At 37.4% G+C, this 24555-nt stretch overlaps 1 protein-coding gene and 1 long non-coding RNA gene across 2 annotated transcripts in view; one reads left to right on the forward strand and one right to left on the reverse strand.

Moving 5' to 3' along the window:
- The window catches only part of AGK (acylglycerol kinase), a 103876-nt gene that overhangs the window by 33294 nt on the left and 46027 nt on the right, over positions 1 to 24555 (forward strand). Inside the window, exons 3-5 of the mRNA XM_055284268.2 lie at positions 8408 to 8447; positions 11822 to 11901; positions 16431 to 16506. Coding sequence (XP_055140243.1) covers positions 8408 to 8447; positions 11822 to 11901; positions 16431 to 16506 — 196 coding nt within the window. The remainder of the gene's footprint in view (positions 1 to 8407; positions 8448 to 11821; positions 11902 to 16430; positions 16507 to 24555) is intronic.
- Positions 11421 to 24367, reverse strand: LOC129485096 (uncharacterized). The gene is made up of 3 exons (XR_008658618.2): positions 23999 to 24367; positions 13021 to 13138; positions 11421 to 11938 (listed from the first exon to the last, which is right to left on the reverse strand). It is a non-coding gene; the product is annotated as an uncharacterized lncRNA (long non-coding RNA).

Here is a 24555-nt window from a genome sequence, read left to right on the forward strand (position 1 = left end):
GAAATTTTAATGCAATTGCCTCTGTGGCCCTTATTTTCACTCACATCTTCTAAGCACTCTAAGGGGCATTGAAATGAAGACAGCCACCACTTAATATATGGTTGTCAATAGGATTTCTTCCTGACCCTTTATGCTTTCATGACATTAGGAAACTCCTTTGTTGCACTGGGCTTGGGAGAGGAAGAAGATACAAATTTCTTTGGTGGCAGGTAGTACATGATGGTGTGGTTTGGAGAACAAGAAGAGATAACCTTCTTTGGTTAAATGGGGAAGACCAGACTGGTAGGCCCTAAAATCCTTTTAAAAATCATTAACATTTTCATTGTTCCCTTGGTTTTCTGACCTGTTACACTGCGTACCTTCTATCCAAATGGAGATTCTGTTGGCCCAGAAGATCAAGCATTCTCCCTTAGCAAGATGCATTTCCTCCTGCTGGATCAGCTGTCTTTCTGTCAGAAAGGCAGAGCTGGTCACTATTTTCCCACATATGATAGAGGTTCAGTGCAGCCATTATCTGTTTGGGTAGGGAGTCCGGGATATGGGGAGAGCTATGCAATATATAGTTTAGAAAAGCTGTCTCTCTCTGCACATACTTCTGAGATTCATTTTTGTCTTTGCTTCCATTTCTTTCATTCCTGTTGCTTCATGAGCAACCATGGGCACAGCCACTGGCAATATCATGATTAATTATTCTAGGAAGCCTGGATAAATTGAAGTGGTTGTTATAAACATCTAAACTTGAAATCTATTTTGTTTAAAGCAAAGACTGTGTTTGCATGCACCAAGGGAAAAGCTGGTGGTAGAAATTGCTGTACAGTTTGCCTCTAGACTGTAGTGGGAAATATTCTTTTTGGGAAATAGGATGGATCAATGTGGTTTTTCTCTCCATGTAAAGTTGCTATTGGAATAACAACTTATCTTATTTTGCAGTCCTAAAGTAATAAATAAAACATTTATGGCTTGGAATAAATTGAGAGCATCCCATTACCTATAGTAGCAGGCATGTTCTTATTCTTTTCAAGCCTCAGGCACAGTGACATTAGCAGATTTTTTTTCATTTTCTAATCCAGAGCCTTCTAATTTCTTTCTGTCAAAGAACCTGCATTTTAATACTGAGCAGATCTGCAGGGACCCTTTTTGATATGACTACGTTTTGTAGCACCTCTTTTAAATTGTATTTAACTTCAGTTCTCAGAAGACAGCATGGTGTAGTGGAAAGAACATGGGCTTAGAATTTATAGAGTGTACTTTTCTTTTTGGTTGGCTTGGAAATGAGGTCTTCAGTTCACATTCAGATTCTTGACTCATTAGTAATCTGGAATTTTCTGATGTCCACACTCAGAGTTCTTCTAGCTACAGGGCCAGTTCTTGTGGTGCTTCTTGGTGTGTCAAAAGGAACTCCCTGCTTAGCCTCTTTAGAGGGTACTACTTCCATTACACTCTACACACCCACACACCCTGGGAGCTTCTTGATCTGGTAACGTTTTTGTGCATTTGGAATTTTTTAGTTTTTCATCCTGTACTACACCATAACGACTCTTACCCTTGCCCTTTGGTGATCATCACACTGGAGAACCATCCCCACTCATCTGTGCTTTCAGAATGCCAAATCCTCATACAAAGAATAACCTTCAGTTTCTCCTGCAGGACAAAGCATGCCTGTCTGAGCACAGTGAGTCAATCTCTCCTGTTCAAACATTTGCCACTTATTTATTAAACAAGTATTTACCAAGTACCCTCTATCTACAAGAGTGTGCTGTGGGCTGTGGATGAGAAAATGGTGAATTATCCATGATTTCAAGAAGTCTATAATCTAGGAAGGAAGATAAGGAAAACAGTTTTTGTGTGGTGGGGTAAGGGCATGGGTTGTATTGTGCTTGGCCTTTTTTTAAAAAGGAAGGGATAAAATGATCAAATCCTTGAAGATGTAAAGTTTGTTGTGTCTCTTAAGAACAGCAAAACATGCAGTTTACGAAGAGCAGAAGCAGCATCAAGGGGGAATGGTGGAAGATAAGGAAAATTTTTCCTCAGTTATCTACCTGATTTTTCCTTTGACTTTCAAATGAAGTACAGGGTCATTTTATTTGAAATTCATTTGGTATTCTCTGTCAACTGTCCATGATCAGGGTATCTCTTCCTCCTACTTCTCACCCTACTCGTATAGATCATCATATCCACTCTCATTCCTTCTATCAACATATAGCTAAGATTGCTATATGGAACTTCAGACCTGCATTTCCAGCTGTGGCCTAGACACCTCCACCTAGGTTCTCACCCCATCTTGGATAGACAGACCCAGAACTAAGCTCAGTTTCCTCTCTCTCACACCTGCACTTTCTACTTCATTCCATCTCTGTGAATTGTACTGCCTTCCACCAATTGCTTAATGCAGGATGTGGGCCCTATCTTTGACCCCTCACCTTTTCTTTAATTCCCACCAGCCATCCCTCAAGTTTACCTCCTGAATATCTGCTGAATCTGTCCTCTTCTCTGCGTCCCCTCTGCCACCATCCTAGTTCCAGTCATCATCACTGACTGTCACTGAGGGAGCCTCTGAAGTTTCACTAGATTCAGTCTTACCTCTGACCAATGCCTTCTTCACACACTGCAGCCAGAATAATCCCTCCAAAATGTAAACCTGGTCACATCAATTCTCTTAAAACCTGTTAATGGCTCCTTATGGCCCTTAGGATAAAATCCAAATTACTTAAATAGCTGAAAATGTCCTTGGTGACCTGGCCTTTACTGGCTCCTCCCATGGCGTGTGGCCTCCAGCTGTCCCGAACTACTTTCTCTTTCCTAAATTGGCCATGTTCTAGCACTTGCAGGCTTTGACATGCTGTTTCTCTTGCCTAGATTCTACTCCCTATTTTTGCCTGGCTACTTTTTATTTTTCCCCTAGATCTCAGCTTCAATGTCATATCCTGTAAAAAGCCTCTGATTCTCTCAAAACTAGGTTAGATGCCCCCATTATGTGCCCCTTTTATGGATTACCTAAAAGTGAAATTGCATCATGATTACCTGTTGAATTGTCATCGTTCCCTACTAAACTATAAACTTCACTAGGACAGGGAATGTTGGGCTTATTCACCAGCGTGTCCAAGACACCCAGCACAGTGCCTGGCATATTATTTATCAAGAAACACGTTTTACTATGCCACCAATATTTACCAAGAGCTGTTCTTCTTTGCCACTTGATTCTAAGCTTCTTCAGGGCAGGACTAAATCATATTTATGTGCCATAAGCAGCACTTTGTGTTAAATGAGTTTGTTTCAACAAGTACCTTCAGAAGCATTATTGCACCTGACCTTTTAAAAAATATTATGTGAATATAAATTGAAAAATTTAAATAAGATGAGACTATGCAATTTAAAAAATGTGCTATAAAACATACAACTACATGAATAATTGCCCATTGAGTATTGTCTGAAGTTTAGAAGAAAAAGCATCTGCTTAGGGCCAGGCTAGCATGGGTCTGAATTCCGACTCTACTGTTAGCAGAAAGGGGTCCCAATCCAGACCCCAGGAGAGGGTTCTTAGATCTTGCACAAGAAAGAATTCAGGGCGACTCCATAGAGTGAAGTGAAAGCAAGTTTATTAAGATAGTAGGCCAGGCACAGTGGCCACACCTGTAATCCCAGCACTTTGGGAGGACAAGGCAGGCAGATCATGAGGTCAGGAGTTCAGTTCAAGACCAGCCTGGCCAACATGGTGAAACTAGTATAAAAATTAGCTGGGTGTGGTGGTGCACACCTGTAATCTCAGCTACTCAGGAGGCTGAGGCAGGAGAATCACTTGAACCTGGGAGGTGGAGGTTTCAGTGAGCTGAGACAGTGCTACTGCACTCCAGCCTGGGGGACAGAGTGATACTTTGCCTCGGGAAAAAAAAAAAAAAGAAAGTAAAAGATTAAAAGGTTGACTACTCCATAGGCAGAGCAGCAGCATGGACCACTCAGGTGCTTATACTTGTTACTTCTTGATTATATGCTAAACAGGGAGTGGATTATTCATGAGTTTTTTCAGAAAGGGATGGGCAATTCCCAGAACTGAGGATTCCTCCCCTTTTTAGACCATATAGCATAACTTCCGGATGTTGCCATGGCATTTGTAAACTGTCATGGTGCTGGTAGGAGTGTCTTTTAGCATGCTAATGTATTCTAATTAACATATAATGGGCAGCGAGGACACCAGAGATCACTCTCATCGCCATCTTGGTTTTGCTGGATTTTGGTCGGCGTCTTTACTGCAGGTTGTTTTGTCAGCAAGGTCATTATGAGCTGTATCATATGCCGCCCTCCTATCTCATCCTGTGACTTAGAATGCCCAACCTCCTGGGAATGCAGCCCAGTAGGTCTCAGCCTCTTTTTACCCAGCCCTTACTCAAGATGGAGTCACTCTGGTTCAAACACCTCTGACACTACCACTTAGTAACTCTGTGTTTTTGGGCACTTCACTTTCCTTCTGAGTCTTGGCTTCCTGATCTGTAAAATGAGAATATTTTCTGTTACCTGATAATGCCTACCTTGCAAGGTTGTTACAAAGATTAAAGGTTTATGAAAACAACTGCCGTAGTACTTGGTACAAGGTAGTTGCTCTATGAATTTTAAGTTTTGTCTTTTATTCTGACAATGCTGATATTACTGAAATATTTTTGGAATTTCTTTGCTGAGATAGTTTTCAGAGCTTGCTGTAGATCATCAGACTATCTCAATGGGAGAAATCTTTTTTCTTTGAGGATGTGTTTGATTTTTAGGAGTAGTCGGGTTCAGATAGCAAGATCAAGATGGTTAACACCATTTTTGATATTAAACAAAGTTAAGTATGATTTTTTTTTTTTTTTTGAGACAGAGTTTCGCTCTTGTTGCCCAGGCTGGAATGCAATGATGCGATCTCGGCTCATTGCAACCTCCACCTCCTGGCTTCAAGCGATTCTCTTGCCTCAGCCTCCCAAGTAGCTGGTATTATAGGCATGTGCCACCATGCCTGGATAATTTTGTATTTTTAGTAGAGATGAGGTTTCACCATGTTGGTCAAGCTGGTCTCGAACTCCCGGCCTCAGGTGATCCGCCCACCTCGGCATCCCAAAGTGCTGGGATTACAAGCGTGAGCCACCGTGCCCGACCCAAAGTTAAGTATGATTATAATGAGATTTTCTTTTGTAATATCAAAATTGGTACATATTCTGGCTCTCTTACAGGTGGCATTGACAGGATATTCCATTTGGCACATTAAATTCAGGGAATTAACTATCACAAAAGCTTTTTATTTTGAATAGCATTCTGATAAATTAATCAAAATTAATAAACTCAGGAGAGCTGAAATCTTTAATAATATATGAAATCACAAGCTAATAATCAGAATTTTACTTCTAGCAACAAAGAACTTAGGGAAAAAAATGATCTAAGGTGCTACCCCATATTCTTGTGCATATTCAGGGCTATTGTCTTTTCAGCTAGGTCCGTGGAAATCAGTGTGGCTGAGCTGTGGCAAGGGTGATGTTCTTTACTAATCACCCAGGGGAGCCTGTTGCCTTTCGGAGACCTGTCCTTCAGTAGAGGAGGAGCCTGGAAATGGGCAGGATATAGAGATGGGATTGCAGCTTTTACAGAAGCATAGAGGGCTTAGGCAGAAAAATCCACAGGGCGAGTTTGTAGGAGAGATTGGAGGTACAAGGTAATTAGTCTACTAAAGGAAAGCATTGAAAGCAGTGGCAGGTAGGAGCACAGTCCGGAGAGGCTGGAAGCTGCGTTCCCAGGGCCTGTGCAAGTTGGACTAGGGGTCAGCACAGTCCAGGGGGAGGGTCAGTGACAACGCCCAGGTTACTATGAGGAACCTCATATTATTTTGTTATCCAGAGGTTACTGTGGGTTCAGTGTTTTACCACTTCATTGTATATAAGGTCATAAATGCAAATTATCCAATAAGCTATAAGGAGTTAGTGACATGTTAATTATTTTCAAGATATTTCACTAGTTTCTACCCTGAATTTACCTCATCTTGTAGTATATTTTTGTTGTTGTTACTGATGTTAGAATGATTCAGTGAGAGCATTTTATTGGGAGGGATGCAAGAAGAAAAGTGAAACATGAATGTGTGTTATTTCCTGTGGGGAGTCATTCAAAAAAACTTGAATATTTGTGAATACTGGGTGCGGAGGAAGAGAAGGTTGCACAACACTCTTTGCCACCTGGGCACAGGGGAGCAGAGTCACTTAAGCCAGTAGGGACTGGGCTGACTTGCGCTGGATTTCACAAGCGATGAGTCTCCTAAAAATCTTTGTTATCGAACAACATCAGCTTTTGGGGTACTGATGTCATGACAATTTCAGTAAAACATTGTTCTTAGGTTTTTTTTGTTTTGTTTTGTTTTGAGACAGAGCCTCGCTCTGTAGCCCAGGCTGGAGCGCAATGGTGTGATCTTGGCTCAATGCAACCTCCGCCTCTTGGATTCAGGCAATTCTCCTGCCTCAGCCTCCCGAGTAGCTGGGATTACAGGCATGCACCAGCATGCCCGGCTAATTTTTGTATTTTCAGTAGAGACGGTCTCACCATGTTGGCCAGGCCGGTCACGAACTCCTGACCTCAAGTGATCTGCCCACCTTGTCCTCCCAAAGTGCTAAGATTACAGGCGTGAGCCACTGTGCCCTGCGGTTCTTAGGTTTCAGATTTCAGATTCACAGCATCCATACTTCCCTGTGGATGGTGTTCTCTTAGTGAAGCCGCCTGCTTTGTGAACTTCAGGTGTTGTTCGGCAGCCTGGCTATGGAATCACTGAACAGCAGCCTTTGACAGCAACTCTGGCAAAAGCAAAGCTTGCTTATTGTTTTTCATTCACTGTAAATGTCAAATCACCCAGAGGAGCCTGTTGCCTTTTGAATTACTGTGAAAATGCAAAATTTAAAGTTTTCAATGTTATTAAAAAAGTCTAGAAAGAGAATATAAGCAAAATAACCTTTTTTCAAGTTTTTCTATAGATTGGTTATTGTTCATCTTTTCTGGGTGTTTGATTTCTTAATTTTTGTTAACCACGTTGAAGTTACTATCTTAGCAGGGCCAGCAATGTGCGTTAGCACAAGCTCTTAGATGAAGATTCTAGAGCCCCGTAGGTGACTGGAGCCATTTAAAATGCTTTTATGGTAGAAACCTATTTTAGAGACCTTGATGTTAAATAGGTGATCACATTCTGACAGAATGCTTTCATTTTTGGAAGCCAAAATTTTGCCTCATGACAAAATTCTCCATTTATGATTTATTTTCTGACAGTGATATCAAAAACAAGTGATTTAGATAAGACAGTAGCAGAAGAAACTGAACATCAAATTTACTTGTGGCAAATGACCTAATTTCCACTGGGTAAGAAAAATGCAGGATATGTATATTAGTTTTCTGTTGTTACCTTAACAAATTACCACAAATTTAGTGGTTCAACACACCACAAATTTCTTGTCTTGCATTCTGTGAATTAGAAGCCCAAAGCAGCTCTCACTGGGCTAAGACAAAGTGTGGCAAGGGCTATGTTCCTTCTGGAGGCTCTGGGGGAGAATCCTTTTGCTTTTCCAGCTTTTAGAGGCCACCACATTCCTTGACTCTTCAGAGCCTTCTTCCATCTTCACAGCTGGCAAGGTTGCATTTTTCTGACTATTCTTCCATAATCGCATCTGCCTCTGATCACAATCGGGAAACTCTCTGTTTTGGGACCTTTGTGGTTAGATTGGGCCCATCTGGATGATCCAGGACGATCTCCCATGTCAGGGTCCTAAGTTTAATCATGTCTGTAAAATCCCTCTTGCCATGTAAAGTAACATATCCTCAAGTTCTGAGGATTCCGATGTGGAAATTTTGGGGGGATGCGGCATTATTCTGGTTACCATAATATGGAAATATTTAACACAAACTTTTATTCAGAGGATGTATTTTTCAAATGTGATGATAACTTGTTATCAGGTTTTTTTTGTTTTTTTGTTTTGTTTTGTTTTTTTTCAGCAGAGTCTCACTCTGTCGCCCGGGCTGGAGTGCAATGGCATGATCTCAGCTCACTGCAACCTCTGCCTCCCAGGTTCAAGCGATTCTCCTGCCTCAGCCTCCTGAGTAGTTGGGATTACGGGCACCCACCACCATGCCCGGCTAATTTTTGTATTTTTAGTAGAGAGGAGGTTTCACCATGTTGGCCAGGCTGGTCTCGAACTCCTGACCTCAGGTGATCTGCCCACCTCAGCCTTCCAAAGTGCTGGGATTACAGGCGTGAGCCACCACGCCTGGCCTGTTATCAGGTTTTTAAGGAAATTTCACTAGGGTGTTTTTAGAGAAGAGGTAGGTGCCTATATTAAAAAATTAAAAAGCTCACAAATTTTGTTTGGATTATAATCTATTAAAGCTAATGATTATTCTCTTTTCCTTCCTTTGATAGTGATAACCTACTAAGGAGAGCAGCCTGTCAAGAAGCTCAGGTAATACTATTTAATGTGATAAAATTAAGCCCCTCCTTATCTTCTTTGTGCAGAAAACTTAAGCTCTTTCAGGGGACTCGCACAGTGTCTTGCATCTGTGCAGTTTGGCTATTTTTTAGCACTATCAGGATGAATCACACTGGGAGCCAACTCTGAGTAGAACTCCAGGAAGTTAACCATCTGGTGAAGAGCAGTTCTGACGCCCACCCCTGTAGACTGTTTGTTTCTGGATTGATCCCAAGAACACAGAACTGGACTGGTAGAAGCTCTGGGAATTTGTGTCTGCAGTTGTCTTTGTAGATTTGGCTAACCCCTGAATCATCCCTGATCCGAATAACCCCCAAGGATATCAGTTCAGAACAAGTGTTACCTCTAAAAGTCAAATCTTCTTAAAATTGTTGATTCATATTTTTAAAGCTCATCTCCAAGTTCAACTGATCCATATCATGTACACTGTTATATTCCATGAGATTTTACTTAAATATTCATTTATATGGCTAATTATAGCTGGATTATAAATCCTTTCAAATATAAGACAGCATTTTTGCTCCTCCCACTGCAAAAATGTACATTATACCTTGCAGGTGAAATTCTGAGACTGAGTTTCCTTTTTGTTTTGTATCATTTGAGCTTATGATGTCAGAAATACCAAAATAGAAACATGGCAATCAAAAGTGGCAAATGTGTGAAGCATTTAGTAATAGAAGTAGGTGGCAGACCTCATGTTTGTTTCTGAAATGTTTTAATGGATGACAGTGACAATAGATACTATAAATTAATTCCTCTCTTTAGCGATTGTTACAATAGATACTATAAATTAATTCCTCTCTTTAGCAATTGTTACAGTATATACTATAATTCCTCTTTTTAGCGATTATTATCTAGCTGTTCTAAACCTGTGTTTTACGAATTTGGTTACTTCTTTGTTTAAATGTATTATCTTTCATATGCCTCTAAGTTGCTTTAGAAATCAATTCAAATAAACTTTAATATTAAATTAAAGGTGATCCCCGTCCCAAGCCAGTCATTAGTTACTGGAAAATCCTCCTGGAGTACAGTGGTGTGATGTTGGCTCACTGCAACCTCTGCCTCCTGGGTTCAAGTGATTCTTCTGCCTCAGCCTCTTGAGTAGCTGGGACTACAGGCACACACCACCATGCCCAGCTAATTTTTGTATTTTTAGTAGAGATGGGGGTTCTCCATGTTGACCAGGACGGTCTCGATCTCAACCTTGTGTTCCACCTGCCTTGGTCTCCCAGAGTGCTGGGATTACAGGTGTGAGCCACCACACCTGGCCCCTTTCTTTCTCTCTTTAAGGAAGAGTAGACCTGTGTGATTGTAGGGCCCTCCCTTTCTTGTTGAAAATAAATGCCTCCACCTCTGTTCTAAATTCTCTCTCCTCATACTTTTTCAGGGATGATGTTCCTTTAGTTATTTTCTCCTTCTCATGTATTTCTTTCTTTCTTTCCTTTTTTTTTTTTTAGACGGAGTCTTGCTCTGTTGCCCAGGCTGGAGTGCAATGGCGCAATCTCAGCTCATTGCAACCTCCGCCTCCCAGGTTCAAGTGATTCTCTTGCCTCAGCCTCCTGAGTAGCTGGAATTACAGGCACATGCCACCAAGCCTGGCTAATTTTTGTATTTTTAGTAGAGACGGGGTTTCACCATGTTGGTCAGGCTGGTCTCGAACTCCTGACCTTGTGATCCACTCGCCTTGGCCTCCCAAAGTGCTGCAATTACAGGTATGAGCCACCTTGCCAGGCCTTATTTCTTTCTATTCTAATTCTCCACTTCCCCTGCATGTTTAGTTCCTTCCATCTCACAAATGGAAGTGGATTTGTCCTTATAGCCTCTGCTGGCTAATTTTCCTATCTGTGTACTTCCTTTTACAGTCTAAATTCTTGAAAATATGATATTTAATAACAAATCTCACATAAACTTAATGTAGTCTCACATAAACTCCTTAGCTCACTGCGAATCTGAGATTTGAGTTGCAAGTAGGAACAAACTTTAGACACTAAGAAATGAGGGCAAGGAGGAATAATCTTACTACCATAGGTATGGAATCTGGTAGGCCAGAGAGAATGGTTAGTGATATCATTTCTGCCACATTCCAGAAATAGTATAGATAGAAAAAGGAAAAATTATAGTACTTGCAGATTTAGCAGCAAAATATTAAAGTCTAAGTAAGAATGAAAACAGAATAGAAATTATAATGTTCCAGAAACTTCTTACAAAGAAATAGTGTGTCTTTTTCTCTACTTCAGAAAAAAAGTATTTTTGTTTTTGTTTTTGTTTCTAAAGCAAGCAATAGACAATAATAAGAAAGGCTCCAAAATGAACTGTCAGGGAGATAGCAGATTTAGAGTAAGTTATTCAATAAAAAATATTTGCATTACTTTTTTTCCTCCTCCTATCTTCACTTTGTACTTCCATACTAGAATTCTGCTTTCTTGGTTCAGGCCTACTTCCACCATTCAAGACCCCAAGTTTTGCCCATTTTGGTACTTTCCTATTCTTATTCTTTTTGTTGACCATCATTTCCAATTCAGACATAATAGAGTTCCCATTCATTTCTCATTTAGACTCCTCACATCTAGTCCTCTGCCTTTTAATTCTACCTCATCCTTGATCCTCTCTTTAGAGCTTAGAAAGGCTTTGGAATTAGAAGATGTAATATTCCAGGCTTGTAATTGATCAACTTTGTGACTTTCAGGAACTTAATCTTCCTGATTCTGGGCTTTCTAATCTGGAAAATGGATTATTTTATACCTCCTTGGTTTCTGAGAACTAAGAATAATGTGTGTAAAAATGTCAAATAAAAGGTGCTTGGTATATATTAGTTACATTTCTTTTCCCCTGCCAGTTGCTGCTATTTAGTTATCATACAGGGTTGCAAAGAAGAGAAGGCAAATAGAGTATTCGGTTTATTTTGTATGTGTGTAAACATATGAAGATTAACTGGTAACACAAAGATTCTTCATGAACAGATTTTAGTGATGAGCTGGAGAGAATATTGTACTCTGAAAACTGAAGACATAGATTAAACTTCTCTCCTGACAGACTATGGCCTTACTAATTATATGTTATAATAAACCTAGCTATATCTTATAGAGAAAATAAATGTTATTTGCCTCTAGTAGATAAAGCAGGATTTTTTTATTCCAATACAAAATACAGCTTATTGTCATTAAATAATGTTACTTTTTGTTGTTGTTGATGGCGTTTTTGTTAATATGAGATCATGAAAGAATATTTTTCCCCAAGGGTAGATACCATATGTGCTGCAAGTACATTTTTTTTGGAATGAAAGAATACATGTGACATTTACCAAATAAATGGACTTTTACTGAAAACTTTGCTCTTTTCTTTTTTAGGTGTTTGGCAATCAACTCATTCCTCCCAATGCACAAGTGAAGAAGGCCACTGTTTTTCTCAATCCTGCAGCTTGCAAAGGGTAGTTCCGTTTGTGACTTGTTATATACTTGGTTTTTCTAAGGGGGAAAGAAATAACAGACTATCAGGCAGCTAGTGAGATTGTGTGGAATTGGAAGAATTAGGTTTAGTACTCTTCTAGCAATAAGATTCATTTGTAATGTAGAAATAACAGTTAAATGAGAAATAACTATAAAACTAATGGGTGCTTAGCAAACTTGTCTAATTGAAGTTTAATAATCGTTCCAGGATTAACACCTACAAAGATGTCTTATTTGCTTGGAAGTAGTCCCCTCGGGAGCGACTGCTGTACTGCTAGGGCGTAAATCCTTAGGCCATCTCTGTCCACAGGATGTTCAGAAATGGCCAAGAATACTGTGGGCTTGGGAGATCAGAAATGTTCTTTCCAAAAGGGATGATCCTTGAGCTAGGCCTGGGAGGAAGCAGGCAGGAGAAGACTACCCATTCTTCTCAGCTGAGGAAATGGCCCATGGGGCAGGGGCCTGGAGACAGGAGTGACCTAGTTATGGCTTTGTTATGACACTGGACAGCCTTTAACTGATCTGGCTGGCCTGGAAATGTTATGTAGGAATTGTGGGAATTAAGGTGTGAAGAATAGTCGAGACTTGGGTGTATAATGATTTGATCATGGCAGTTCATTGATTATACAAATGAACCACACTAAAACGTGGGGAGGCTGTATGTGGGGGTGGGGAGTGGATGTGTGGAGACTCAAAGTCTGTTAAGGAAAAATAGGCAAAACTTTTTTTTTTACAATGTTAGATGTAACTGTTATTCAATTGGAAAGGTGAATACAAAGACCTTGATGGCTTTAGAATAAATAATTATCATTTTATTTTGAAAAAAATAGAATTAAAGGGTTGAGTGTTAAAAAGTGATATCTCTTATGTCCCTAATGTCCAGAACAATTCTTTTTGGCTTTTTGGGAATCAGAAAATTAGTAGGCTGGGTGCAGTGGTTCACACCTGTAATCACAGCACTTTGAGAGCCTGAGGTGGGCAGATCACTTGAGCCCAGGAGTTTGAGACCAGCCTAGGTAACATGGTGAAACTCTGTCTCTACAAAAACACAAAAATTAGCTGGAAAAAATACAAAAATTGACACACATGGTAGCATTTACCTGTAGTTGCAGCTACTTGGGAGGCTGAGGTGGGAGGATCACCTAAGCCCGGGAGGTTGAGGCTGTAGTGAGCCATGATCACGCAACTGCAGTCCAGCCTGGGCGATAGAGTGAGACCCTTTCTCAAAAAAAAAAAGAAAAAAGAAAATTAGTAAGTATGTATTAAATTGGATTCTATAAGATCTAAGTAAAATGACATCAAGGTAATAAGAACAACAACAAGAAAGATAGTTTGGGCTAATTGTAAGTGGTAGGCATAATATTGTCTGGAGTAAAACACAGGGTCTCCGAAGTCAGTTTTTCTAGTCATTTATTGAGAGGCAGTGAGTGTGACTTCACAGACAGGAGGACACATCCTGCTTTATTTCTTTGTAATTCAGCAGTTTAATTCATGTTGTCTAAACAGACTATTCTGCCTAACTGAATCATATCTGCTGGGCTTTGTTAGAGCCGCTTCCCTCCCCCATAAACGCACCAGTCATAATGCCTATTGATCATTTTTGTTTAATATCAATACTAAATCATACCAACAAATCAACAAGCCCTAATATAACATAGTCAAAATACCCAAGATAAGTAAATTGTCAGTGGTGGACTGTGGCTGAAGATAACAGAGAACTCTTCCTGGGTCTGGGAGTTTGAGGAACCTGGTCTGTTTACTGTTTTGCTGCTTACTAGCTCTGTGATATTGTGGGAGTTAATTCACTTCTTAAATCCCCAGTTTACTCATCTGTAAAATCAGAAAGGCAATAGTACATACTTTAAAAATTATTATGTGGAATAGGGACCTTTGGTATTAAATGAGATAATGCTTATTAGGCACAATTTCCGTTTCATAATAAGCGCACAATGTAAGAAATATAAACTGCTGAAATTGTTACTCTTGACCATGGGTTAGGTTCAGAACAGTCTTCACTTCACTATCCCATCCTTCCCATAAGCTCTTGTACCTCTCCTTTGGCCTACTTCAGTGTAACTGTTCTATTCCTTAAGAGACCTAATAAATTAACAACTTGCCAATTTCTGATGAAACATGGCAATTCGTTTAAGCAATAGCCAGTTATTTTGAGTTCCTGCTTCTAAGAGGTATCTACATTTTTAAAATTAATAAGCAAATTTTTCAGAGCAATTTTAGGTTCTTTTTACATATAAATATATTTGCATTTTTAAAGGTAGATTCTTGTTTAAAATGATAACATCTTTATCTAAAGGTAAACTAAAATACTGCCACTGAAGGAAAGTCTTTTCTAAAGGCGTTGTCTCCTTTAGCAAGGTGAATCCCTGCGTGCTTCTAGGAAAGTCTGAAACTCTCCAGCATCCTTTTTTTTTCTTTTAAAAGATTTCACTATTTAATTGCACTATTTTTGTCATCATGGCTCTGTCCTGGCACATAATTTATAATTTATCATGTAGCTATTTCATTATGTAGTACTGGTTTAAAACTATGTAAGAGCTTTAAGAAATAAGATAACTGTGTATTTAGCATTAATAAATAATACATAAAAGAGTAATTATTTTTTGTGTGTGCCTGAGTCTGGAAATTGCTATAAGTACCTAAGGTTTTTATTTAGCCTCGGTGCTATCTCACCCTTAATTATGTAATAAATAATTTATTTCTTACTAGTAACACTTGTTTTTCAATCTTTTATATAGAACATTAGAAGGAAAAAAGTCTTCACCTTCATTTTAAAGGTTTTCTGAACTCATAACATCATATAAAGATGTGAATAAAGACCCAAATATTCTAACCTGATTTCTTAAACTAACTCAGAGGAGGTTACAGATTTGTTGTGATTGATATGGCAGATTGAGACTTCTTCAGAATTTTACTTTTAGGAAATAGATCTGATCCACTTCCAACTGATCCTTTCCTACCAATCTAGTAACGAAAGCAACCCTGGAAGGAGAATTGTTTGCAGTATCACTAGCTCAGTGCTTCAATGTTGGGTTAAGCCCCCAGAAGTGGTGAGCTGGAAAGGAGAAATTATCATTTACCCTTTTATGTTCATTCTAATAATCATTCAGAGCAGTAGAAAGGTAGAAAATATTTAATTTGCTTATAATACACTCAGGCCCTTGGTTTGAGATATTCTTTTGGATGGTTCTTATGAAAATTTGTGCAAGCCTCTCAATTTCTATTTTAATTCATAATAAGAAATGATTTGTGTTCTATATGCCATTTGGTGGTTCTTTTTAGTTTAAACAATATTGAGTTTGGCCTGTGCGTAACTATACGTGTTCCTCATTAGCTGCCTTTGTAGCTAAATATACAATGTCTGTTCTATAAAATATCCTTAAGTTCTTGTATAAAGTATCCTTAAGGTCAAAGGATACATCTTTAGTTTAAAAATAAGAAAGAGGACTGAGTAAATGTGGATATAAAAGTTAGGTGTTTGACATTGATTGAAAGTACTGGATTTTTTTTCTCCTTATGTAATAGTTGAAATACTTGAGTAAAAGACAGGTCAACTAATTGGTATGTTTCAACGTTAGTTTGACTTTGAGACTGTGCCATTTGTGGAAGAGATTGTTTTGCAACTTCTGCATCCCTAGATTCCTAGACTGTGTTTTTGAATTCTGACCTGAATTGGACAAGAGTTCACTGTCAGAATGATATGCATAATACTTTTGAAATATGCAAACTCTTTGAAGGCTGTTTTTTCTCTTCTTATAAGACATCGTGTTGTTTCCTTTTCTTTAGAATTTACGTGTCTACATTTGGGGCAGTTTTATTCATTCATTTGTGCATTAATTCATCAGATACTTAGTACTTTCTAAGTATGCCATACATAATCCTAGAGGTCAGGAGATTCAAGGATTAATAAGATTTGGTATTTATTTTTGGAAAGCTTCCAGTCTAGCCCTGACAACAGTCTTGGAAGTCTCTAATCACCATACAGTGTGAAAGTCACTAACAGAGATGTGTATAAAGTACTAGAGGAGCACAGAGAAGGCATGACAGTGCCTGGGAGTTTCAGACAAGCTTCTGGTGAATTAGTAGTTTTGTCTGCTTTGTCATGTTGTATTCCTAGCTCCTCCACCTGTGTCTGTCACACAGTAGGTGCTCAATGAATACTTGAGTGAATCAAGCATTGTTGCCTGAATGGAACCATATCTAGTGTTTGTTCTTCCCCTAGAGGAACTGCAGTGTGAACTATAAGCCTCCCAAATGGATAAGAGCTTATTGCATTAGATAAACGGCAAATTCTCAGAGGCCCCAGAGTTTAAGGTTCTATTTTTCCATTCATATCAACTCATTACTTGTTGTTAAACTTTCTGTACTTGAACAAATAAAGGAAACTCGTATTGTATAGTCTTTCTTATTCTGCCCTGAAGAAGATTGTAAGGCTTTTTGTTCTTCCTCTTGATAACCTGTGTTAAAATGTTTGTATTTTTTCCTTTGTTTACAGAAAAGCCAGGACTCTATTTGAAAAAAATGCTGCCCCGATTTTACATTTATCCGGCATGGATGTGACTATTGTTAAGGTAAGAATGGCTCCTGAATGTTTATTTCACCCAAACAGCTGCCTCTTATAACAACCTCTTCTCTTGGCTTCTTAGCAAAAATTGCTCATCACAAGAGCAAAGAAATTAATGTTATATCCTGTTCTGACAATTAATAAATGTAGTTTTGTTTTTTTCCAAATAGTGTCAGCTTTTCATTTTCAGAATAGGATTGGATGGAGGCTTGGAGAACTTGATACCTTTCATCTGAGAGATAGGATGTGGAATTACATCTCTTGGAAGATGAAAGTTGTTATAGCTGTAAGAATTCTTTTTCCTGAAAATACACAACCTTCAAGTTTGAGTAATTAATTTAATTTCTTAGTAGTTCCACAAACAGGTAAACCATTTTCTCTCTGGTAAGGAATTATCTTTGGTGAAGAATTTTAAATGGTAAAGCTTTAGAATTTGTGAGATTTAGTTAAGAAGAAAAGGAGGCAAGCATAAATTACAAGGAATTGTACTATTTCGAAGATGCAGGACTCTACTTGTTGAATTTTAAATGAGATATATGTAGGTAAGTACATACATGTGTATATAGTGAAAACCTCTCTTACTGTGGTTATAAGTCTGTTGACCAATTTCTAATATTGTACACTTCCAGGAAATCATAGAAGTTAAAAAGTATCATTTAGTCTAGTTTACCATGCAATGTTGAACCCTCTTTTCCAACTTTTCTGTCATGATTTTCCAGTTGTTTGCCCCTGGGGATAGGAGAAAGGGGAAGAAAACTAACATATATTTGAGTACCTGTAATGTGGCAGGTATGAGAGACCCTAGTATGGTTATGTGAGACTGATGTTTGTTTCTCTAATGATTGGTGAAACTCACAGGTAAAACCATCTGGATCTGGAGCTTTCCTTGAGGGGAGATTTTCTTTTGTGTGTGTGTGTGTGTGTGTGTGTGTTGAGACAGGATCTCACTATGTTGCCAAGGCTGGTCTCGAACTCCTGGACTCAAGCGATCCCCACTCCTTGGCTTCCCAAAGTACTGGGATTATAGGTGTAAGCTACCATGCCTAGCCTTTTTTATCTTTTTTTAATTTTCTTTGTACATTAAATTTCTTTAACAGTTCTAGAAGTACTCAGGTTTTATTCTTGACTTAGTTTTTGTAAGGTAAATTCTTCAAGGAATTTGTTTCATCTAAATTTTCAAATTAATTGACATCAGGTTGTTCATAATATCTTCTATTTAACTTTTAAATTTCTATAGCATATGTAATGTCTTATTTTCATTCTCAATATTGTTTATTTGTACCCTCTCTTTTTCCCCTCAGTAATCTTGTGAGAGGTTTGTCAATTTAGCCCTTGCCAAGAACGATTTTTTGGCTTATTGATCCTCTTATTTATATGTTTCATTCATTTCTGATTTTTTTATTGTTTCAGTCATTCTACTTTTTAAAAAAATCTTTTCTGCTGTGCTTTTTCTGACATTTTAACTTCATCACTTATTTCATTTTTACCTTTCTTTCTTATTGTATGTATTTAAACTACAGATCCACTCTACTGCTTCAGCTACTTTTTGATGCATAATATTTTTATTATTTTTAAATATTTTCAAATTTTGCTTGTGATTTTTCTTGATCTATGTGTTTTTGAATTTCCAAATCTAAAGTTTTTCTGATTGTCTTTGTTAATGATTTCAGACTTAATTGCATTTTGGCCAAAAAATGTAGTCTATGAAATTCTAGCATTTTAAAGTTTGTTGAAATTTGTTTTATGGTCTAACATGTGCTCTGTTTTCATAAATGTTGTATCTATGCCTAAAAATAGTATATATCAGTTATTGGGCACTATGTTCTATATATGTTCATTAAGTCAAGTCTGTTAATTGTGTGGGTTCAAATCTTCTATGTCCTTACTGAGTTTTTCTACCGTTTTAACTATATAAATTATCTAGAGGGGGTGTTAGAAATCTCCCACTATAATTGTGGATTTGTCTATTTCACTACATAGATTTGTCCATTTTTGCATTTTGTATTTTGAGACTATGTTATTAGATGCACTAAAGTTTCAGATTATTTCATTTTTCTTACATTTTGACCCCGTCATAGAATGACTATTTTTAGCACAAATACTGCCTTTTGTGATAGTCTATCTTATCTAGTATTATTGGTAATTTACACTAGCTTGCTTATTTTAGTTTTTGCCTGGTATAATTTTTATATCCCTTTATTTTCATCTTTTTTCTCTCCTGAGATTTTAGATGTATTGTTGATAAAAGCATGAAAGCAGGATATTGTAAAGGCCATTTTCTCATCTCTTGACTTGACTGTTTAATTCATTCCAACATTCTATACCAATTATCTATTGCTACAGAACAAACGGCCTCACTGTTTTTCTGCTTATGATTCCATTGGTCAGCAGTCTCGCCTGGGCTCATAGTGGCGTGGCTGAAGAAGGGTGGTCTTTGATGGCTTTACTCACATGTCTCCAAGTTGATGCTGGCTGTCCCCTGGCTCATGTGGTCTCCACTATGTATCTTCACATGGTAGCTCGGTTCCCTGAAGTCAGTTACAGATATCCTCTAATTTTATCCCTAAATACTTTTATGTGTATTTTTAAACAAATAAGAATACTTTTATATTTATCTACAGAGCCATTTTCATACTTAGCAAAAGTAATGATTCTCTTTTATCATCTTACACTATCTAACCCCATCTTATACTATCAAATGTCCTGTGACTCATGTATTTGTGATTTTTTCCAATTTAAGATACTTATCAATTATATGCAAGTACTAATATGTACATTACGTATACAGAAAATAGACATTTAAAAGGATGAGATTAAAAAATAAATAGAAATACTAATGTTTACTTTTTATGCCTCAGTAGAAACCACTACTCTTTACAGAGTTTTCTTTCTTTTGGATTAGCTTTTATTTTGAAATAATCTCAAACTTATAAAAAATGTACAGAAATATTCAAATTCCCATATCACTTCACCCAAACTCCTCAAATACTGCATTAACATTTTACCATGTTTACACATGCTCTCTCTTTACATGTATGTGTGTGTATATGTATGAATGTGTGTATATATATATATATACTATATATGTATATATATACATATATATAGTATATATGTGTATATATATACATATATAGTATATATATATATATACACACACACACATATTATTTTCTGGCTTGTTTGAGAGTAAGTTGCAGAAAAAATATCCCTTTATCTCTAAATATCTATATCCTAAAAACAAGGGCACTCTGTTATATAACTGCAAAAACAGTTATCAAAATCAAGAAATTAACATTGATGTACTATTATCTTGTAGAATTTTTTTTTTTTTTTTTTGAAACGGAGTCTCACTCTGTCACCAGGCTAGAGTGCAGTGGCACGATCTCAGCTCACTGCATCCTCTGCCTCCCCCGTTCAAGCGATTCTCCTGCCTCAGCCTCCTGAGTAGCTGGGATTACAGGAGCGCGCCACCACACCCAGCTAATTTTTGTATTTTTAATAGAGACTGGGTTTCACCATGTTGGCCAGAATGGTCTCGATCTCTTGACCTCGTGATCTGCCTGCCTCAGCCTCCAATTGTTCCATGAATGCCATTTATAACAAAAGAAAAAACACTTTTTCTTGTTCTGCATCTAATCTGGGATCACATTTTGTATTTAGTTGTGATATTTGTTTAGGCAACTTAAAAAAATTCCTCAATTTTTTTTTTTTAAGAACGTCCTTCAGTTTGGGTTTATCTACTGTTTTGTTATAATTAGATTCAGATTATGTAGTTTAGCGGAAGTACCACAGAATGTTGTGTCTTTCTCAATGCATAATTTATGTAAGAGTCCTGTGAACTCTTTAAATTAAATTTTTAGCTTGAGATTTTTCAGATTATCCAGGTAGCATGCATTTGGGTTACTTATGTAAGGACTAGCCTAAAGTTGTGGATTCTCAGGGAAGATGTTTATCCCTTCATTTAGCACCAAATTTCAGAAGATGAAGGTTTTTTTGCAGTGCCCTGGGAATAGTCTAGGAGTATGAGTGAGTCAACCTTGTTTTTATTCTCTCTAAACTGCACATGCAGTCTTTTGGGTCCTGGTTTATAGTGGGGTGTGGTTCTGTACTAGATTCACTAATCTTGAGCAGGTCCTGGGATTTTTGTTTCCTTTTCCTAGAACCTGGTGAAACTTTGAAAACCAACATTCAGATCTACCTGGTTTACTAGATGCCCTCAAAACATTTACTGTGTAGGTGCTAGTTTTATATTTAGTGTTCCTTACTTTATTCTCGTTTATTGATGCATCAAAGATGTTTTCATTATTTTACTCAGTAGCTTTAATTTTCAATGGCAGGGTACCTAGCCTACCATTCTTTTAGAAATGGAATTGTAGCACTTCACATAGCTGGTTTTATTGAAGTCACATAAAGCTCGGTGAAGTTGAGTGTTATCATCTTTATTTTGTGAATGAGGAAATTGAAGATACAAACATCCAGAAACCTTCCCTGTTATACAATTAGTAGTGACAGAACTGATTTAAACCCAGGTCTATCTACTCTAAGGCATGTGCTTTCTACCTTAGGCTTTGTCTCCCATTTGACCTGAAACCTCCAAGACAACCTGTTTTCATCCTTAGGACAGCACTATTAGAATATTCTTCCTAATTTTGAGAAGAAATCTGTTGCCCAAGAGTTTTTACACATAGGTCAGTGGTTTTCAACTCTGGCTGAATATCAAATTACCTAGAAATGTTTAAAAATATAAGTTGTACCCAGGTCACACTCCCTAGATATAACTAATGTGAAGTAGAGTCTGTATTTACAAAATAATTTCATTCATTCATTCACTTGCTCATTTGTTTATTCATTCCCAGGTGATTATAATGTGTGGTTGGATTAAGAATCATTGACTTCAGGCTTGGTTCTATCCCATGGGTTCATGTGAAACAAGCCTAATCTTTCTTCTGCAAAATAGTCTTTGGAATAGTAAAGAATGTTATCCTGATGCTCCCTTGAGCCTTCTGTGGTTTAAACATTTCCAGTTGCTTCCCAGGGGTAATGGTTTCAAATCTGTCACATTCCTGATTGTTCTCTTAGATATTCTCCAGTAGTACCCAGAAATGAGGTATGGGCTATCTAAGGAAGAGTAAAGCAAGACCACCAAGTCTCTTGTTCCATATACTATTCTTTCAAACAGCTCAAGCTCAGACTCTTTTGTTGTTGTTGATATATCATATTTTGAGTCATATTGGACTCATTATTTTGTTTGCTATGTACCATCAGGCCACTTTATAAAAAAGTAGACTTTATTTTTTAGAGCAGTTTTAGGTTTAAGGAAGAATTCAAGAGAAATCACAGAATACCTATATTCCTTCTCTCCCCCGCCCACAATTTCCTGTATCATTAACATCTTGCATTAGTGTTATACATTTCCTACAATTGATGAGCCATTATTGATGTATTATTATTAACTCAAGTCCATAGTTTTCATTTGCATTTGCTCTTTTCATTTGCATAGTTTTCATTTGCATTTGTGTTGCACAGTTCTATGGGTTTTGACAAATGCATAATGCATTGTGTTCACTATTATATTATCAGACAGATTAATTTCACTGCCCTAAAAATCCTCTCTGTTCTTCTGCTGTACCTATTCATCCTTCCCTCCACAGCTGTTTTTACTGTCACCATACTTTGCTATTTTTAAAATGTCATATAGTTGGAATCATACAATATGCAGTCTTTTCAGATTGGCTTCTTTCACTTAGCAATATGCATTTTAGGTTTCTCCATTGTGTTTTCATGGCTTGTTAGCTCATTTCTTTGCTGAGCAATAGTCTATTGTCTGAGTGTGCTATAGTTTATCCATTCACCTACTGAAGTACGTCTTGGACCCTTCCATTTTAGCAACTATGAATAAAATTGCTATAAACATTAATGTACAGGTTCTTGGGTGGACATAAATAAGTTTTCTAGTCATTTGGGTAAATGCCTAAGAGTGCTTTTGCTGGATGATATGGTAAGACTATGTTTGGTTTTATCGGAAACTGCCACTCAAAGTGGCTGTACCATTTTGTATTATTACCACTAGTGAACCAGAGTTCCTGTTGTTCCATATCCTCGTCAGTCTTTGCTATTGTCAGTGTTTTGGATTTTAGCCATTGAAATAAATGTATAATGAAGTCTCATTGTTTTAATTTGCAATTCCCTAATGACATATAATGTTGAGTGTATTTCCGTATGCTTATTATCCATCTGTAGATCTTTGGTGAGGTGTCTGTTCAGATCTTTGCCCTTTTAATTGGGCTGGTTTCTTTTTGTTGAGTTTTAAGAGTTATTGATATATTTTAGATGCAAGGTGTTTGCTATGCATTTTGCATATATTCTCTCTCAGGCTGTGGCTTGTCTTTTTATCCTTATAATAGTGTTTTTCATAGAGCAGAAGTTTTAAATTTTACTGAATTTTAATTTATCAATTTTTTTTTTCTTTCATGGATCTTGCTTTTGGTGATGTATCTAAAAATTCGTCACCAACCCCAAGATCACTTAAATTCCCTCCTCTGTTATTTTACCTTTAGGCCTATGATCCATTTTGAGTTAGTTTTTTGAAAAGTGTAAGGTTAGTGTCTAGTTTTTTTTCTGGGAGGGGGCAACTGTTAGGCCACTTTTTTATCCTTCCTCTTTTAGTGCATTTGGGATTTTTTTTCCTAAGATCAGAGCCTCAAATATATTAATATTATCTCTATTAATCTTTGAAATTATGGTCTGTCAAATCTGTCAAGATCTTTTAAAATTTTTATTCTTTTATTCATATACCTTTTCACATTTATTAATTTGTTTTTACAAATATTTATTTAGTGCCCACTATGAGCTAAGCCTTGTTCTAGGTATTGGGGATATAGTCTTAACAAAATAAATTCCCTATCTGTCCTTAAAGAGCTTCATTTCAAGGTTTGAAAGCAAGAATGCAGGTGAGAAACAAATATATCAGTAAACATATAATTTGTCAGATGGCGATGAGTGCTAAGAAGAAAGATTAAGCAGGGTAAGGAGACAAAGGCTAATAGGGGTGTTATTTTACTGCAGATGGTCAAGGAAGGTGGGTCTGACAAGATGAGCTTTGAACAGACACCCAAAGGAAATGAGTTAGTCATGTAGATGCTTGAGGAAGAAGTATCACGAGCTGTGATACTGCATATCCAAAGGCCCTGAGGCATGTGTGTATTTGACATATTTGAAGCATGATAAAGAGGCCAGTGTAATTGGAGTGAAATGAGCAAAGGGTGAGAGTAAGAGAGGATGAGGTTAAAGAAGTAAGGAGGAGCAAATGTCAGCTTTGTATCATTTATGTATCTAGTAAATTACCTTTCACTTCCATTGTTGACAAAGTATTGCCTAAGAAAAGGCTGAAGGGGGACCCTTAATGAAATGTCCTAGGAATCTTCCAGCAATTTGACATCATTCCAATGAGCATCACATTTTGGACATAGATATTCAATTGGTAGCTCATCACTTACTTGTTTTCTAGCATGTTGTTTCCACATTTCTTCACTTCGACCACAGGGATATCATCAAGTGACTTGCCAGGCGTCTTGCTAAAGACCTGATGTAATGTGTCTGTCTAATTTCCAAGATCTACTGATGTAGCTAATCTGTCAAAGAAGGAAATGAGGACAGTCTGAAATCACTTGGCCTTAGTGAGAACACAGGCTAATTCCTCATGATCACTTATTTCTGGGTGTTCATGAACCATCCTTTTCATCAGGATTGACATATATACATTTTTTAAAAGTCAAATATTTGCGAATATGTAACTATAAAGCCCATAATTTTATTTTTAGAATAAAAGTGGAACTATTCATCCTAAAATTAGATGGTAGTATTTTAAGGAGGCTTCCTTTTTCCTCTGTGTTCACTGTGAATTAATGTCATATAGGACTTATTGGCTCAGATACTGGAGTCTTTTCTCGCACTAGTTGGATGTCCAACAATTCAATTCAATTTGATTCAATTCAATTCTGACACCAACACCTGGAGTTAGTGCAGACTCCAAGGGGTTAAGGGCTCAGTTTCA

The sequence above is a fragment of the Symphalangus syndactylus genome, chromosome 6, assembly GCF_028878055.3.
Source record: "Symphalangus syndactylus isolate Jambi chromosome 6, NHGRI_mSymSyn1-v2.1_pri, whole genome shotgun sequence".
Classification (NCBI taxonomy): Eukaryota; Metazoa; Chordata; class Mammalia; order Primates; family Hylobatidae; genus Symphalangus; species Symphalangus syndactylus.